General features: G+C 37.0%; 1 protein-coding gene across 1 annotated transcript in view; it reads left to right on the top strand.

Annotated features, from left to right (window-relative positions):
* LUZP2 (leucine zipper protein 2) overlaps positions 1-18,920 on the top strand; it is a 113,267-nt gene that overhangs the window by 73,172 nt on the left and 21,175 nt on the right. The window contains exons 6-9 of the mRNA XM_050335896.1: positions 6,172-6,234; positions 7,246-7,308; positions 16,124-16,198; positions 16,892-17,056. Of these exons, the coding sequence (XP_050191853.1) occupies positions 6,172-6,234; positions 7,246-7,308; positions 16,124-16,198; positions 16,892-17,056 (366 nt within the window). The remainder of the gene's footprint in view (positions 1-6,171; positions 6,235-7,245; positions 7,309-16,123; positions 16,199-16,891; positions 17,057-18,920) is intronic.

Here is an 18,920-nt window from a genome sequence, read left to right as displayed (position 1 = left end):
CTCTCAGAAACCAAAGAAGTCTAAGCTGTACTCAGAGTTTTTTTATTATTATTATTATTTTTTCATAATATTTAGGAGCCTGATGTGAAACATCCCATCTGATATTGCTGTAGTGAGCTTAAAGGGAGGCAAACACTTTTCGGGAGCATTGAGAAATGGCTCAGTTTACTGCTTCCCTCCCCCTTTGCCGAGAGGAGGGAACCTGGCATAAAATGTTAGTTCGCAGTCACGGATAGGGCAGCGATTCATGAAGAAATAGTGCTAGTGGCTCAAAAAAAAAGTCAGTTGAGTCCTCGGAATTAGATCCTGCTCCTGAGTTCATCTTGCTAAATGACTTTTAGGAAATCATTACGGATCTATGATGATTAAATTGGAGTTCTGTGCCAGTGGATTAAGAATACCCCTCAGTGCCCCTCCCTGCTGCTAATGCAGCAGGGCCACTTTTAAGTGGCTGAAACCTGATACAGGAGGATGGTGGGTGCATGACATGGTGGAAGTATATCTAGTATGTGAATCAATCAATCCAGTAAAACTGCCTCAGGGATATCTATTTTCTCATTGAAAGATATTGTAGCAGCTCCCTCAGTGCAACAGATACGTGTTTTAGATGTCTGTAGGTCGTGCTTGCGAACATTCTTTTAAATATTAAATATATTGGCCAAAAAGTTCTGTAACAGCTAATACTCAGAGCCACATAAAGGTATGCCTTACCCATCTCCTGCCCTTCTCCCTTCATAACCGTGTCATTTCTGGTTTAAGACAGATGCTGGCAATTCTGGATCTAAAACATGCTTAATGCAGCGTTTCATGTCCTGCTGCTATCACATTCGAGAAAGTGAAGTTGTAGAAGAGCACATAAACAGTCTGACCCTTCACTCCTCCAGTGATAGAGGAGCTCATTTTTTGGGTTTTATTCAAGGTCAGAAATGGGGTTTATTCCAAGATTATTTTTATTTACATGCTTGGTCACAGCACCCTCTATTCATTCCTGTCACTTTGCTTTAATGAGAGCTTTCACTGTGCCTTTTTTTTTTTTTTAAGCCCAGCCTTCAGCTTGCAGCAGCACCAAGTTCTCTTTGTCATTCTGTTCACAAACGTCAAGTGAAAAGCAGGACCTTCAGGCGAACATCTACTTAACTAGGTGTTCTGCTTTGTTGATCCTGCAAACCATCCCCAGAGCACTCAGCCACCGCCACCAAAGGGAAAGATCAAAGAATTGCCATTTTTTTCCCTCTAAATAACCCTGCATGGCATAGGCAATTACCCTTCATTTCAGATATAAATTCTGTACAACGGGGTTCTGCATTTAATGTGCTGCTGCTTTTAATTAGAACATCTGACACGGAAAGAATTAGAAATGGCATTTGCTTTTGCAGAGCAAAGTCCTGCTGAAATGACTGGAACACCAAGGCAAACACAATCAACACAGAGCTCCAGCTAAAAGCTCAAATGGAAGATTTTTGCACGTCGCTTATCAGCTTGTTCAGCTCAGCTGGGCTACATGAAATTCAGGGAGAAATATAACAGAAGTATTAGCAGGGACTGATAGGCAGAAGGAAAGAAATGTGTACTGTTTGTTCGGGAAAGCTTGTCCTCAAGTGCCTTTATCTGTAACATGAGTGTAAGGCAGGGGGACAGGTTACAGAAAAGAGCTCAAAAGGAACAAAATAGTCCAAATGTGCCTAAGCTTAGAACAGTGGTAATGTGCCATGTTTGCAGGGGTTACCCAGCTTGGCTGTCAGCCTTCAGATGTTGCATGGGCCTCCTAAATAACAGCACAGGCAGAAGTGTCAGAGCACTGAGAGGCTGAAGCCTGACCACAGTGGAAATGGGCTTTTCCCACGAATTCAGAGCTACAGGGACAGTTTGGATCCAGACAGGTCCGAAAAGTGTGCAGCCTGTATATGCATCATCACATTGAAGGGGCAGTGTCCTTCAGCTGTTTGGCACTCTTGGGCTCTGAAAAACTGTAGGGAAAAGAGGCTCAAACGTCCTCAAGAATACCAAGGCCAAAAAGTCACAGTGTCTTCACCGGCCTTAAGGACGGGTAGGAATGCAGTTCTTAAGGTCTTATTTGAAAGACCTTCATTATTTTAACTACACAGAGTGTAGGAAGCTCAGTTTATCTGTCTCAGAAAGATGAAGGGCTGAGGCAACCCTGCTGGGATTAAAGCACTCACCCCGTTTCATGCGATAGAAACCATTTTTCATCATCGTGAAACACAAAGCTAACATCCAAAGCAAACTGGGTACCAACGCATCGCGGTAGCAGATTAATCCAGATGTTTGATTTTTGGCCTGTTGCTGCTTCCTGATTTCTCTCCTAAGGGCACAGTGAAGCACTTTGCTTTCACAGGAGGTGGAAGACAGTTCATCATGGCAGTTGTCCCTGACACTCCGGCTGAGCAGAGTCTGGTTTTTTTTGTTGTTGTTGTTGTTGGGTTTGGTTGTTTTTCCGAATGCGATGCCCATTAGAGGGAAATGTTCCAGTGATGAGCAGGGGCTCAGCACGGTTTTATTTGCACTATTCATCAAGGGGAAGCGGAGCCAGATTTGTCTTCTATACAACAACCAAAAAAAGCATGTCAGAGCTGAGATAAAATGTCTGAATTGCAGTTGATTGCTGAGAATACAATTTTCTGAAAGTGATTTTCTTTCCCTGAACGTACTTCGTATCCTGTGCTTTCAAAGGGCAGCAGACAAACTAAATTGCTTTGTACTGATGATGATGTCTAGGTTATGTATTTGTTCATTCTGGGTTTAGATCCTGATGCTGATTCAAGTAGATAATACTGGTGTTTCAAGTTATGACACATAAACATAAGAGTATTAAAGCACTCCTGGTGTGAGCAGGGGTCAAGATAAAATAACTTCCAAAAAAATGACATCTGAAAATTTGTGGCTTTGACATTGGTGGTGAGAGTTTAGACTTCCGTTAGTAGAATATATGATTCATCAGACAAATGTTAATCCCCCTAACTTCAGATTTATGATGATAATAAACCCCCTTTAAATTTGTCCACCAGTAGTTTGTCACAGTTGACAATGCCTGTAAACTGTGACTCTTGCTTTATGAGATATTTACGGTATATGCTCAATCAGATGGAGAAATTATAAAAGAAAAAAAAATGCAATGTGCAGCTATATAATTAATGATGTTTACAAAAATGAATTTGCAGAAAAGCAAGTAACTAAAGCTGCAACTCTGAAAGTGCTTCTATTGAACTCTCAAGTTCAGTCTCAAGTACCAGTCTGGCGTGGTAGGAACTGCCACTCGTTTAAAAATGTGCTTTTATGCTGGAGGTAGATCTTCAGGCAACCTGAATGTTGTCAGCATTCATATAATGAATTAATCTTTCATTGAGCCTGGTCTCACTCATGGAAAATAATATCAGAACCCAGACAAAATATGAGCCTGTTATGTTGGGGTAAGACAAAAGGGAAAAAATGCCCAAGGACCTACTGACAGGTCTATTTAGATGTTAATTTACATTAAAACACCTATTTAATTTGAATATAATGGTATCCTTTCTCTACATCTAAAAGATCATTTCTAACTAAAATCATTACTCTATATAATTTTAAAATTCCCATTAACAAGATATTTAAGATACTTAATTTTTTTTATTTTTAAGCTTGAAATGTTCAAGACCTTCTCCATTTATGTACTTACTAACAAATGTAATACTGGAAATTAAAACTGGTTAAAATTCTTGTTTAACTTATTTGTTGCTGCTCTTTGAAGGATGCTTAATAGGAAAAAATGCATAATCTTGAATCCTTGTAAGTCTTGGATGTCAGAACTTCTATGCTGAATCCATAGGCATTTTTAAACTTAAAATTTCATTGATTAATTAATCTGATTCTGAATAGCCCCTTTCTAGCAAAAGGGGCATATTCTTCTAGGATATGTACCTAATCAGACTTCTCATTTTGCTACATTTAATTCAGAAACCAAACAACACCAGGCTCTGTTATACTTCACATGTTTTTCACATTCTGCTATAAAAATTAACACTATTAATCAGGATGAAAGCTGTTTTTGACAGTGACATGATTTGTCACTGTACGTAACATAAAATGACATGATTTGTCACTGTAAGTAACATAAAATCACTCAAACTGTGTGCAGGAAGTTGTCACCTATCTCTGTCAAGGTGCTACTTATTATGCTCTCAATAATAGCAACCTTCAATGCTTGCTCTCATTTCTAAAAGAGTTATTAAGTTCAGATTAAATCACGACTATTTTGCCTGCATTCTGATAACCCTGCTGGGTTTGTTGCTGATAGACTGGATAATGAGACAGGATTGGTAAATCATGTTAAACCTAGCTAAACCTCCAAAATGGATCTCATCTCCTAACTTTAAGTATTTTCACCAGGTTTTGACGTGGGACAAGTTCTTTTAACTACGTTCTTTTGCCAGGCCTTTTTGACCCGACGTGGAAATTGTGACATCCATCGAACACATCGTGTGTCCTGCTGACACACATCCTGGGTTACTGTAGAAGTTACTTATGAAATATCAATGTATTAATAGAAAGTATTTCTTATAGTATATATATATATACATATATATAAATATATACATACATGTATAAATGTATGTGTGTATATATATATGTATATACTGGCTGAAAGGAAGATAAATCAGTAAAAATATAAGGGCTACAACTCATTCTTACTTTGGTTCTGAAATACAGAGTCTGTTCCTGAACCAGTCTGTGGGGAGGACTGGGGGATAAAGAGTGAATCGAATCAAAGAGATGACGTGACATCCTGGGTTAATTAAGTACAAGTCCCTAACGAAGCAGTGCCTTTGGCACATCTGTTTGGCCATCACCCCAAAAGGTGATGCTGATTGTTGTGTGAAGCCAGTCACATCCACTGTGTGCCCACAGTACAGTGTAGCTCTTTAGATGTACTCGTGGTGAATAATAGATGAGTTGGGTATGCTTTGTCTCTGATTGCTATTTCATTTACCTCCCTTCATCTTTTATCTGCTACCCAGTTCCTTTTATGCAGAGCGAGTTGTCTTGTTCTGTATTGCTACCCTGGTTAGTACATTAAGGCTTTGATGAGCTACAACTTAACTTTCAAACAAAAAGGAACTTACCAGAGCAACACCCAGTCCTTTGCAAATCATGTTTTGCGAGGCAGAAACAGGATTGTTGGGCTATCTCATTCAAAGCAAAATAATTCCTTTCTGTTGCATCACAGAACTATGACATTTCAAACAGCTGGGAAAGGTTCGTTGTTTCTGCAGCAGTGTTTACAGTAGTAGAACAGTGAAACTTGAAATTATGTCACATCTCCTCCTCCTTTTGGAATTGGGCAAATGAGGTTTCACGTGAAATTTTAGTTTCTTTGCATTTGCTTCAACAAGGAAGTTTTTTTCGAGAAAACCTCAAAGCTTCTAATTCTGGAAATGAAGGCTTCCAGTGTTTCAGTGGGATGTGAGCCTAAATTTGAACTGGATGGAATTACAGTTTTGGTTCTAACGACAGCTTGTTCCTGAGAAATCTTCACTCTCGACTGTCAATTATGGGGTAATATGAGTGAGGAGTGCAAAAAGAATTACTATTGAAAATGCATTTTATCAAGGTTTATTATTTTCCTTGAAAATGAGAGGAAATACATTTACAACTCCTACATGAAAAAGCACATTGAGTTGGCAAAAGGTTTTATCAGGTAGCTAACCTTCTACAGATTTTGATTACTTGCAGTTTTAAATTATGAAATCTAGCAAAAAGACCCCATGAATTGGATCACCAATGTCAAGTGATGAGATCTTGGCCCTATTACTCAGCTTTTATGATGATTTACTGAAAATGACACTGAGCCATGCACTTGACACCAGGTAAGGATCGGAAGGGGTTTTTTCTACCCTTTAGTACCTCAGCATATTAAATCTAAATTGCTTTCAGTTGCCAGAGTGTTTTGGAAGGTTTCTGTAAGCAGTCTTCTTGCTCTTAAAGCAAATTTTATAGCCTTTTAGAATTCTGTGAGAGGGTATTGTGCCTTGATGAATCTCTCTTGTCTTACCTGTGTTTTTGTTGGTGACTTGAAGGTATTATCCATGTAGAAAACAAAGCCAGTATAGTCAAATACTTAATATTTCAGTAACCCTCACTAACAAACACTTCGGTTTTTTCTTGTGTCCCCCTCAGAACAAAAGCCTCAAAAACAAGCTCTTGTCAGGAAACAAGCTTTGTGGCATTCATGCAGAGGAGGTAAGCAAGGTTCCTCTGTATTCTGAATAAGAAGTTTGCATCAAAGTCTTCTTTACTGAGGTTCAGGTATATTATATATATATATATATATACACCAGAATATAGAATATGTATTATGCTTACATGTGAGAGTTCCTAAAGTGCTCTCATTCCAGCTCATTTCTGTGACTTTACCAGAAGCAGCTCAAATGTGTTAGAAAGTGAGCTGCAAACTCAAGTCTTAGACAAGTGAAATCCTTTGGGCACGTGTATGATATAGCTCTGCAAATTTATTATGCCTCTATAACATGTATAAAACTGATTTACTTTCCTTGATCTCCATGTCTAGTCTAAAATAGGAATTGCCAAATGCCTGTTTTGAAATTAACTCAGAGACAGGAAAAATTTATTGTTATTGATTCCTAGAATGTTTCAGTACTTCAGGGATAAAAGGGTCACTTTATGGAATTGTGGGAGTGAAATCTCCCCTCTGCTGAAGAGTGAGATGGAAAAGACAGTCAGTGATACAAAAGCCCTGTTTGCTGGCAAATAGATCAGTGTAGAAGCACCTGCATTCATTTGAGCAGTTCCTTTAGCTATTCAACTTCTTATGAAAGAAACATATTACAACATGTGAATCTGATTTAGTCACTTAAATTACTTTAATCTGGATTTTTTTTGCATGGTTAATTTCTGTAAAAGTTGTTGCACCTTGCCTGAACAAGACAGAGGCATTACATCTTTACTGAAATTTCCATAATTATCACTTCAGCTGTGTAAGCCCAAAAGCTATTCATATCACTCACTTATGTGCTTTAGGTAAGGGCCAGTTTATATTTTCCTTGATACTTTCGACATGTCAACCAGGACAAGCAGTTGTCAATGATTTTGGGGGTGGGGGGGTTTCTGCATTTTAAAGCTGTCTGGATTCTACTGTTGTCAGAACTCACTACCCTTTTTTTTTCTGATCTTGAAAGGAAATATTTAAAATAAAACCACCTTCAAACTTGATTTTATTATCCTCACTTTCAGTCAAAAAAGATACAAGCCCAGCTGAAAGAGCTTCGTTATGGGAAAAAGGATCTGATTTTTAAGGTAAGTTTTATTTCACTATGGTTAGCTAAAATATTAGAGTTAATATAGTATTGGAGTAATCTAGGAATATGAAAGCTGCCTAAGGAATAATTTCATTCTGAAAAGAGCTTAAAGCACCAAGACATAGTTGATACCATAATGCATTTTCAGAAATATTGTCTTTTTTTTTCATTTTTTTCCATGCAAAACACTATAACAGGGATGGTGCTTTTTATTAAATTGGTTGCAGGGCCAAGGAAGAAGAGATCCCAACCCTAAAAAGTTTTCTGGTGCTTTTGCTTTCAAATAGACAAAAGCAGTGGCAAGTATCTGGTTTATGAGCACCTGTATTTAGGTGCTCACATTCTAGTTTACTGCTGATGAACAAAACCTCTTGCCCTATTCCATGCATTCTGTAACGTGTTTTCCATCTTTCTAACTGATTGATAGAAGCAGATGGTTCTTGTTTTTCCTTTAATTAGCAGTCCCTCCACAGCAAAGTCAATTATTGTTAACGCTGAAAGTAAATCTTAGTGTTTGTGATGAGCTGGAGTGATGTAATATTCCTTGGATGTGAAGGTTCTAGAAAAAGAAACTTCTGTGTCTTAAACATTCCAAATGAATAGTCTGTCTAGCTAGCATATTTTTTTTTTAAATGAAAGAAGAAGAAGGGGGGAGGACAAAAAATAAAGATGTTGCTGAAGGGCATCAAGTCCTTGTTAACACAGGGAGAAATTCATCCCTGTTAAAGGAGGAGGGGAGAGATGCAAGTCACCAGACTGGAGGCTGCTAATTGATTAGTCCTTTTATTCCCAGCATAAAAGATGAAGATTAAGTAGCCATCTTCAGAGTGACTATACCTAGAATTACCTTAAAAAGTCATTCATGTCAATATGAGGTTGAATTATCTTCTTGAACTATTTAACTCTGTTGTATATACAGTACTATAAAGATGGAATAATATAGGCCATTTATAATACAATGTGATTTCTGTGATTTATTTATTTATTTTTTAATGCACAGGTTGTTTCCAAGTTTTTTCAGAAACTTTTATTTCTGGTCCTCATAAGACCAAAACCAGAGAAATAGGTTTAGAGACAAAAAAATAGGCATGTTATACATCTAGGCACTTAAATTTTAATGCCAGCTAAAGTTAACAAAAATAGCACATCTTTCTCCAAATTAAGGATAACTGAGAGCTTGGGCAGAGGAAAAGATTATGAGTTGTTCTAATCTTGCCTTGGTGTGAAAGCTTGTTTTCTTTGGCTGAAGCAGTAGGATTGTTCAGCATTACAGTTTCCTTGCTGTTTTCATGATGGTAATACACAGAGATCCAAAAAACAGATCTGAACACGTGGGAAAGGTTGTCTGGCAAGTCATCAGCACATGGACAATGAAATCCACCCTCTCCTTGTCCTAGTTCAGTAAACCACTGCAATGTGGTGGTTAAGGTACAGATGTAAAGAGCAGGGGTTTGGGGTGGAAGGGAGGGACAGAGTTACATATTAATAGAGGAAATGTGTCTAGTGTGAAAGGAAATAGACGTGAGTCTCCTCTGGCTGGATGTGGATGTCTGCACCAAAGTCTCCACTCCAAATCCCTGGAGAGTTATCTTCTCCTAAAGACTACATATGACCACATGAATCAGGCCTTAAAGTCCTTGACCTGTGTTGAATAGACATAGTTTGGGTGTAGGTCCCAAGTTAGGTGGTGTGGGTTCTCCTCTGAGAACTGGATATGCAAACACTTGAAACATCTCTTGACCACGTGCAGTTCTGTATCGAGCCTGAATACCTGCTTTGCTAACTCCTTTATGTGCAGCCAGAAATACTTGTGCAGGTTTACTAGGTTTACTCCTCAATCTTTTTCCTGACTGAGGAAACTTGCTTTATGAAGCAAAGGGAGCAGAAACCTTATGCTGCCCTCCCAAATAATCGTGTGAGATGTGAGGGAGGGTAGGTTCAGTGTGCTGGTTTGTGTGCATTTCAGGTGTGCTGAGCAGAGCAGAAGCCATTTGGTATAGGTTGGAAAGCTTTTTGAGTATCTGCCTGATCAGAGAGAGGCTGCTGGGTTTGGGCAAGAACAGATGGTATTTCATTTCTAGTTGCTTTGATGCTGGAAATGTAACAGATTTAATGTTATCGTTGCTGTTGAGTCTGTTTTGTGAAGCTCTTGTTCTGAACTCTGATAAATGAAACAGATGGACAGTCTTCTGCCAGAACAGAGCATGAGTGTTTGGGATAAAATCCTGGCTGCTAGCTACTGTCTTCTTACTAGACTTCTACATTCCTCCCACTGCCTTCCCAGCATATTAAACTTTGGGTTCTCTCTGCCTTACTGAGGAATTCAGGGAATTCTGCTCTCCACATAGCTCTGAACATTGCAAGCTTCTTGGAACTGCTCACCAGAAGGATGTGAGCTGCAGGCTATTAGATTTCTGAAGGGCATGAGAGAATGCTGCAGCCCATGCCCATTAAACTAATGCTTTCTGTGAAGGAATTAATTGTGCAGATATACGTGATATAGGAAGGTTTTTTGGGTTTTGTTTTGCATAATCAACATCAAGAGACTGTTATTAAATTCTGGTAACTATTATCATCAATAGCTCTGTACTCAACTAGACCTCTGGGATTTAAGTGGGAAAGGAAGAGGAAAGGGGGAGGGAAAGGGCAGCTTTCTTCTTTAATATTCCAGTCATATCCACTTTTAACACTGTGTGTCAGTAAGCTAACAAGTGGTAGTAAATACAAGTTCATCACTTTAGGCATGTATTTACTCTTCTTACGTTTTCAAAGTGTCCTATAATCCATCTGATTAATTATGGAGCATATCTGTATGTCAGTTTATATTTTTTGAACTCTCCCTATGGGATATAAAGCCAGGTGGCAGAAGAGCAGTGAGCATCACAAAAATTAAGTGATGTGCTCCAGGCTGTAGGGGTTGTGGGTGTCTCTGCTGAGATTAGAATTTGAGCTACTGTCTCTGTGTTTTAAAGCATGCAGCACAGCGTCCTTAAAGAGCTGAACAAAGCGTAAATTTTCTTTGTGTTATTATGGAAAAAACAAGAAACTATTAATAAAAATTGCCACTCAGTCTTCCTAATTTTATCGTTTCCTTTATAAGTAGGTACTTGCTAGTTCTGAATGAGGACACCCTTAATTGCAATAATTTAATTATGGTCCTAAACCCCTGATTCAGTGAAGTACTCCTAAATTTAAGTGCTGCTAGATCAAGGTCTCCATTAATTTCAGGCATTAATGACCACTTTTATTTAAATAACTCCTTCGTTAACTCTCTCCCCAATCATTTGGCTATATTATCCTAGAAGTCACAAGCTTTACTAAATTAGAAAAGAATTAAAGATAGTCTGGTTTTTAATTCATAAAATGCAAACATGTATATCTGATGGTAGCAAGAGATGAAGAAAAGTAAATCTAGCAATACCTTTCACTGCCAGCTTATACAATAGTTTTTATTATTGAAATTGCTCCTGTAAATATACGAGGTGACAATGGTTCAGTGCTATGGCTTAAGTACCTATTTTTGCTATTTTCTACAAATTCTGCTTGAGTTTCAGACATTTCACCCAATGCTTCATCTCTTTTCCCTTTTGTTATCTAAATTCTAAGATGAAATATATCAATAATCCTAAAAAAAACCCCAAACAAACAATAAAAAGTTCAATTGTGAGCAACAACTAACTGCACCTAGCCTGCTAATGTACTTTATCTTTGTTCCATGGCAAAATTTAACTTTGAATAAGCAATCTAGTAGCATCATTAAAGCCATTAAAACAAATAATGCAACTTATTACCTCAATAAATCCTTATTACCTTTATGGTAATATAAGAGAATAAATTTATAGTCAAAACCACTTTCCAAATTATTTGGCAAACATAGTTCTACACGAATTACTTCATTATTTGGATATGTGGAAATAATTTTAATATTAAATTAAATTTTAATGTTAAATTTTAATATTAATATTTCATAATGTTCATAATTTGCTGTGGTAAATAGAGTCAAAGATAAACAAAACTATGTGAAATGATTTGGCATCATACTGACTTGAATGGGGAATATTTTTATGCCATTCTTCCCTCTAGAGTAAAACTGATGCCACCATATGTGTTTTCCTCCCTGTTAGCAGAAGTTAATTACATGCCACAGTAAACCTATTTCCCAGAGTTTTAGAGTATTAATTTATTTCTGTCATGAAGACTGTGAGATTCTGAATTCCACACAGAGAAAGAGAGGAAATAATTAAAGAAAAACAAACTAAGGGTAAAAAAAAAAACCACACACTCACAGAAAACCATTGAAGACCTAACTTGACAGAGAACTTGTGGAAACATTCAAATTGTTCTCTGGGCTTGAAATAATCGATTACATATTTTAAATCTGTGATAACCTTAAACAGAAGTACTTTGTGTGCTTGCACATGTGTGAAGATGCAAGTTTCTTTTTCTGTAGTGCTGGTGGTTTGGCTCAACCCAAATCCACCCATTTCACACCTGTACATCCACTTCCCCCATGGTTTGCACCTCTATGTTTTAAAATTACCAGCAGCAGAATTCAGATGACTTTGCATGGTTGAAAGATTAGTCCATTTAAAATATTTTAAACAATTCTTCATTATGTTCAAAGCACCATAAAACTCCTATTTTCTTTGCAGGAAAGCTTTTCAAAAAAAACCCCAGCATTGTTTCACTTAAGCTTTATTTATACATTCATTTATTTAGCACAAAAAGAAATCTCTTATCTTTCATGCTGCTTTTACTCTGCCCCGTAAGAGTAAATAAAATAAAACTTCTGCAGCTCCATGTTGAAAGGAGATGATAACAGAAAACTGAGGACAGTTTCCTTACAGGCCTGTCATATCAACTACCCCCAGAGAATATGCAATTCCACTGGCTTTCAGGCAGGATCTTCACCCTGTGATGTGTTTATTCATCCAACGTATTTCCTCAGCATCCGGATCTTCTGCAACCTCCCTTGGGAAATTTTCTGAAGCTACATGGGAAAGGCATAAAACCCATCAAAAACTATTAAGAAATATCAGTTATAAAAGTAGATGGAATGCAAAAATATTAGAGATAATGTGTGGGGTTTTTTTCCCAGAGATCTTACAACAGTGACTTCATTACGGATAACAAGTTCTACAAGTTACAGGCTGGCTTCAGCACACAGCATAACAACTGAAAAAATGATGGCTGAGTAGGAAGTAGCAAGCTGAACCTCTGTTTAGCTATGTCTTTATTTGTTTTATGATGTTTTCTATCTGATAAATTTAATGTAATTGGCCTCCCGTGGCTTATATATTGTTGGTTGATTATATCAGCAAAAAGAGGTTGTTTTTCTTTGGGTTGTTTTTTTCCCCACAAAGGATGAAGATTAAATGAAAAGTGCCCACAATAAAAGGAAGACTCTGACAGGTGATGAAATGAGAAGTCTCAAAATATTCTTAACAGAATTTTCCTTTTAAGCACATAAATAATACAAGTAACTTTGTATTTACTGAGATCAGAAGTTCTTATATGGCATATTCAGTGGTAATATCATCTTGGGTCATTCATCCTTATTGTTCCATATTCTGTATTAGTTTTACTGACCATTACTGTTTTTATTTAGCATCTTACACTTGTTTTAAGTGAATGTCATCCTGCTTTTCCCAGTTTATCAGGGTAAATTTAGATAAACCCCATTTTCTATGACACACAGAGTTCTGGTTTGATGTCACCAGAATATTTAATCAGTATTATGTTTAGTTCCCTGTTCAGTTCACCCACGCATGGATAGCTGAGGAAACGGGAGTAGAGTGTAGATTTTATTCATGTTTGAGGTTGTTTTATGAAAGTTATTCTATTTATTTGTGGATTTTAAGAATGTGATAATTTTACAGAATTCATTTTTTGGCCTTTTGAGAATACCAGGATTGGATATGAACTTTGGGCCAGGTTGGGTCTTTTGCCTGATCATGGCCTTGGGTGTGAAGAGTTTTGTGGCTTAAAGTGTCATGAGAGAGAACTGATTTTTTTCCTGATTTTTATCTCTAAGGATAGAGATTGTTGGATCTTTGCTGACATATTTCTACTTTCTGGTATAATGAGCTCTTCTTAAATGTTGTAGTTTGGTCTTAGAAACTGCAACTTTTATTTTTTTCTATTCCATGTCAGAAGGCTCATGATGCTTTTTATTAAATAATGCTTTGGCTGATTATTCACTTTGGGACTTTTTCTCCTTGATCAAGTCAATATGTTTGTGCAGTTTTGTCACTGCATGTATGATTTTGGTTTTCAGTCTATCAGTTATTTGTGATTAGATCAGGCTGCTTATTGGATGTAGAAAAGTGCTGTAAGACAGGATATTATAGAATTGCTTGTCTCAGTAGAAGATGAAGCCCCTGGGTGAGACAGGAAATTGAAATTTTCTTAGTTGATTTTTATAAAATATATTAGGGCTGCTGCGTAAACTTCTGTAGTTGGTGTTTGATTGGTAAGAGATGGCATGATTACTGTTCAGATAGCTATCTTGAGACAACACAGTTAAGACAACCAACATTTCATGATCTCTTGTTACATGGTCTTTTATCACTGCGTGGTGAGTACTCCTTGTTTTCACGAAGCACAAGGCATATTTTTATCATTTGGTTTCTTTTGGAGTAGGCAATTATTTTTTTCCCCCCTGCTTAGTGGGTAGTATATTTTCACAACCCCGACAAAAATGTAGGTAGAAAGTTTTATGTAGTTTATGTGTGCTTTGCTCTGGAAGTTGTGGTTTAAGCCCAGCTACAACTTAGCACCATGCAGCTGCCCACTTGTAGGTTGAGATAAAAACAGTTCAAGAAACGAAACAAAAGTAAAATATAATAATAATAGTAAATAATAACGACGGTGACAAAAGGGAAAAAAGCAAACAAGGAAAAAAAAAAACAACACAAGGAAAATCAAGTGATGCCCAACACCACCCACTGATGCTTCCAGGTAACTCCCCCAGTTCATATACCAGGCAGGATGTTTTATGGAATAGCCCTTTGGCCAGGTGAGGTCACATTTTAGCATTTGTATGTTGTTGCTACCATGTTATTAGCAATGTGTTAATGTCAGCAACACAGCAGGGGCCTGAAGATCTGAATAGAACTTGCTGCTGAAAAATACTTGTAGGTTATTTGCAGACATGGGAATTTTTTCATATAAAGAGAGACAAGCGACATACAAAAAGGTGGAGGGTTGTTATTGTATATATTTCTTAGTAAGGACACTGGATAATGTGTCCTTACTGAAACAAGTCTATTTTTTTGATGGTTTCTTGCAGTTCTGGAAATCACATCCATGTAAAATGTGAATATCATTTCAGTAGTTGGTAATTTAGGTCTATTAGTTTATTGCCAGGGTTTTTTTTTTACAGCACAGCTTTGGGACTGAAAAATGGTAACTTTTTTAATGAACTGAAAAATGCCATCTAAAAATTTATTCGATCAGCTTACAGACCTGGTACAGCTCCCTCTAAAATGACAAGAGATGTACTATTTTGCCTTTATTCAGCATCCAAGCCATGCCAGCTCCCTAAAATAACTTGTTAGTTACAGCAGCAGTGAAAACTATTGCAGTATGAATTTAGGCTTGATAGTCAAAAGTTTTCAGAAAAAAAAAAATCTGATTTTTCTGTGGTCTTGGAACCAAGATGTAAATAAGTATTGCTGCTTTCAAGTTCATCAAAATTCATTCTTAATGCCAGAATTTTATTCTCGCTTAATGTCCGTCAGATTGATGTCGGTGACCTATTTGCTCAGTATTCTGTGAAATAAAATAAATATACATGAAAGTTAACAGAAAATGTTAGTCCATCAAAATATGACAGGATTATGAAAAATAAGGATAAGTCTTGATAAATGATGCATTCAGAAAGACTTCACTAATACTTTTCCTCTGCTTTAATGGCAATTGAAATTATTCAATTATATGTAAAGGGGTTTTTTTCAAATCTTGATTCTAATTCGATGAGAATTCATATTAATTTATATAACTGTACTGGAAAATAATTTAATAAGCAGCGATATAAAAATGTTAATGATGTGAGAAAGTGCTTGGTCTGGTTCTAATATCTAATGAGAAGTGTCTGCATAGCACAGACCCAAGCTTGAGTTCAGTCTTTCAAACATTGTCCATGTTTATTGTGAGTTATAATATGTACCATATTTAGGAACAACTGCAAATGTTACTGAACTGTCGCAATTTTTTTTATATCTTAGTAATTTTTTTCTAGTAAGTCAGTGATAAACCCACTTAAATTTTGCAACCTGAGGGAATGGAAAGGAGACTGAGAAAATAAAAAATTGGGAGTTACCAGCAGATAATATCATTTCATAAGGTGGACACACGCATGAATTGTTTGCGTGTTTTCTAAATTCTTTTATGCCATGTTAATGTTAGTGTCTCAATGCTTAAAACCACAAAATAGTGTTGCAAATTGTACTCAGAAGTCAGATAAATTAAAAAAAGATAATAAAAAGCTGCCTGAATACCTCAAATTTTCCAGAAGGATATTATAGCATAATACTAAATATTTTTAATAGTATGGAATTCATTTTGCTATTGGCATTGAAATTATTATAAACTTGCATTCACATTTGAGCACAGTTCCCACATACTTTTCTTTTTTCAGGGATAAAAATCATCCCTTAAGGCCTGGTCATTTTGGAAGGAATTCTGACCCAACTAATATATATTACATGAAAAATTTATATCCTTTCCTCTCTCATGTGAAAAATTATGGGGGAAAAACTCATTGAAGTTTGCATCATCTTTTTTTTCTTTTCTTTTCTTTATTCCCACAGGCACAGCAGCTAACAGATCTGGAGCAAAAACTAGCAGTTGCAAAAGAGGTATTGGAGAAAGCAGCCCTTGACAAGGTAAGAAGTGTAATGTAATTTAAGGGTATTTATCAGCTGTGAATGTTTTGGTGTGAATAAAATAGCAGCGTTTCTAACACGAGTTGCAAGCGTTTCACTGCTTAGAAGGTTCATTTTGGTTTGATGGACAGCAGTGGATCTGGAGAAACATACTTTAAACTGTTCGAAAGACCTGTGCTTTTGTTACTGTACACTGCAAAAGCTCATGATATGCTCATGAGGGAAGTCATCTCTGTTGAAAATCATCCTTGTTGGATTAAAATTCACCTTTATAACCTGTGGAAAAATACAATCGTTTGGAAGGCTGGAAACAAAACTCCAAAGTCTGTGTCTTTACAACACTAGTGACTTCTCTGTAGCTATTTTATGTAAAAGGCTGGACAGTGTATGGTATTTTGTAGATTTTTCTTCTCAGAAAAAATGGTATATAATTATTATTATTTGCAATCATCAGTGTGGATAAAACTACATGGGGGAAAGGGAAGAGAGTGCATGACTTTCTAGGCAGTTTGGTGTGTAATGCACAGGAACCTGATCATATAAAAACACTCTAAACAGCCTTAATTCCACCCATTAGTAAGAAAAAAGCAGCAGCCCCTCCTAGCTGTTTGGTTTAATGCAGGGAGAGAAAGTAAGAAATCCTGTTTCCCGCAACACATCTTCAGAGGAGTGATGATTTCTTGTTCTGCACAGGAGTCACAGCTGAAAGCTCTGAAGGACACGGTGCAGCTCTGCCTGTCCTCCGTTCTGCACAATCAGCCCTCCCCTGTAAACCTCATCCCTTCAAAACCAACTGAGAGGCTGAACCCCCCAGTCACAAAGGGCTCCCGAGTCCCATTTCAAGTGACAAACTCCAAGGTATGGTTTCTCTCTCAGCTGTGTGATTTGTTGTTGTGGTTTTTTTTTTTAACGTCTTCTGAAGTTTGTCCTGTGAGAGCATCAAACTGGAACTAAGGAGGATTTTAAGTTAATTGAAAGATTAGGATGAATTTTGAGGATAACTCTAAGCCTGTCTCTGGTGTCAGTAAACTGGGTTTTTAAAAGTTGGGAAGCAGCTACTTTTTTTGCTGTGGAGCAAAGTTCTTTCTGTCATTCGGTGAATGGGCCATGTCTGCACAGCAAATATGCAAGGAAGATGGATTTGCATTTAAAATAAGTGAGGATGCTAAATCTTAGGATCATTTACCTGTCAGGCACTGCTTGTGAGTTTGTGGTAATACAGCACTAAACAGTAGGATGGTTTTTGCTTATCGTGCATTTTCTTAGTGGAAAATTTTGATATAAAAAGTATAAAATAACCTGGGACACCAGAATCAAATTTGCCAAAAGGGATCTATGAACTCATTAATAGGGTGTAGGGAATATTCTGATATTCCAAGATGAGAAGGGCAGTTTAGGAGAAAGTATGAGAGGGGAAAAAAGTGTTTTGATTCAATAAATACAAACTTTTTAATACAGTTAAGATTTACACTGACAACACTAACAACAGTCCTGATAATTTCATCTCCTGTATTCAACTGATTCAGTAGAGGATTTCTAGATATAAGAAGAAATCTGTGATTTTGATTAAAAGGAAGAATGACTGAAGGACACTTCCATGTCCTCTTTAAATTCCAAAAATGAAATATAAATAGGAATTGCTAACTCATAGTCAACTAGTAATTTGTATATGTCAGCTGTTGGTATTCACTGTCAGTGCAGAGCCAGAAGCCAAAAATTAATAAACTTTGTAATGAACATTGAAATACAGCTTCAGAAAGCAGAATATAATTCTAAAACTGGATCTCACATCGCTACTCTTACAATAATGGTTGTCAGTTCCTTAGTAACTGTTTTATAGGAAGAAACCTTCACTCCCAAAAGTGATTACCTCTGGAAACAAAGCACTGTATTAATTAGTAGCAGCACTAATTAATGTTGATGTTCATTTAGATTAAGATCACTGGGGGTGTGTTCTGCAGGGCAGCAGATTCTTCTTTTGTAGGTCACGCAGACTGAGCAGAGCTCTGGGATCTCCAGAATCACATTTTTCCTGATTAATGTGGGTCTGGAATTGTTCAGCTTGTTCTTCCTCTCCTCTCCTTCAGGTTGGAAGTGTCTGTGCCTCTGTCATGTGCCTCTGACATAAGCAAGCCCTTATGTCTATGTTTAGGATCAGTCCGTGGTCAGAGCCTCTGGAGAACTGGAGCTCTCCTTGGCTTTACAGGCAACACCATCACTGAATGAAGGACATGGGAAAACAGCATCTAGATTAGAATGAAATTTTTGATATTTGACTGAAATACAGAGTAGTTTTCCTTCTTTTTCTTTTTTTTTTTTTTTGATGATTATATAGATTTTGTGTTTATTGTACTTGGTCAAATGTATCAAAGTTTCTGTGCTGCAGTCTTTCAAAAAAGCAGCATTTAGTCCTCTGGTATCCAGAAGTGCTTGAATAAGTTATACTGCTTCTTCAGTAGGTGTTTCTCACACATTTCTCTGCCCTTGGCATATGCCATGGAAATGGCTAAGGAAATGATGGTCTGCCATCCTCTTCTTCCACACCCTGACACCTCATTATTAGAAATCTGTGATTGTGAAACTACTGAAATTTGCTACTGCGAAACAAGATGTGAAGGAATCATAGTCCAGAATTAAACCTTCTGTTCTTGAGCAGTATTACAGAAGGTGTTTTTTTTATTATGATATCCATTCTTATGTATCTTCTCTTCAGCTTTTTCTT

This window comes from Myiozetetes cayanensis, unplaced genomic scaffold (assembly GCF_022539395.1).
Source record: "Myiozetetes cayanensis isolate MyiCay16 unplaced genomic scaffold, myiCay2020 scf6-25, whole genome shotgun sequence".
Classification (NCBI taxonomy): domain Eukaryota; kingdom Metazoa; phylum Chordata; class Aves; order Passeriformes; family Tyrannidae; genus Myiozetetes; species Myiozetetes cayanensis.
The sequence above is the reverse complement of the archived record's forward strand: the minus strand, read 5'-3'. Positions and strand labels throughout refer to the sequence as shown.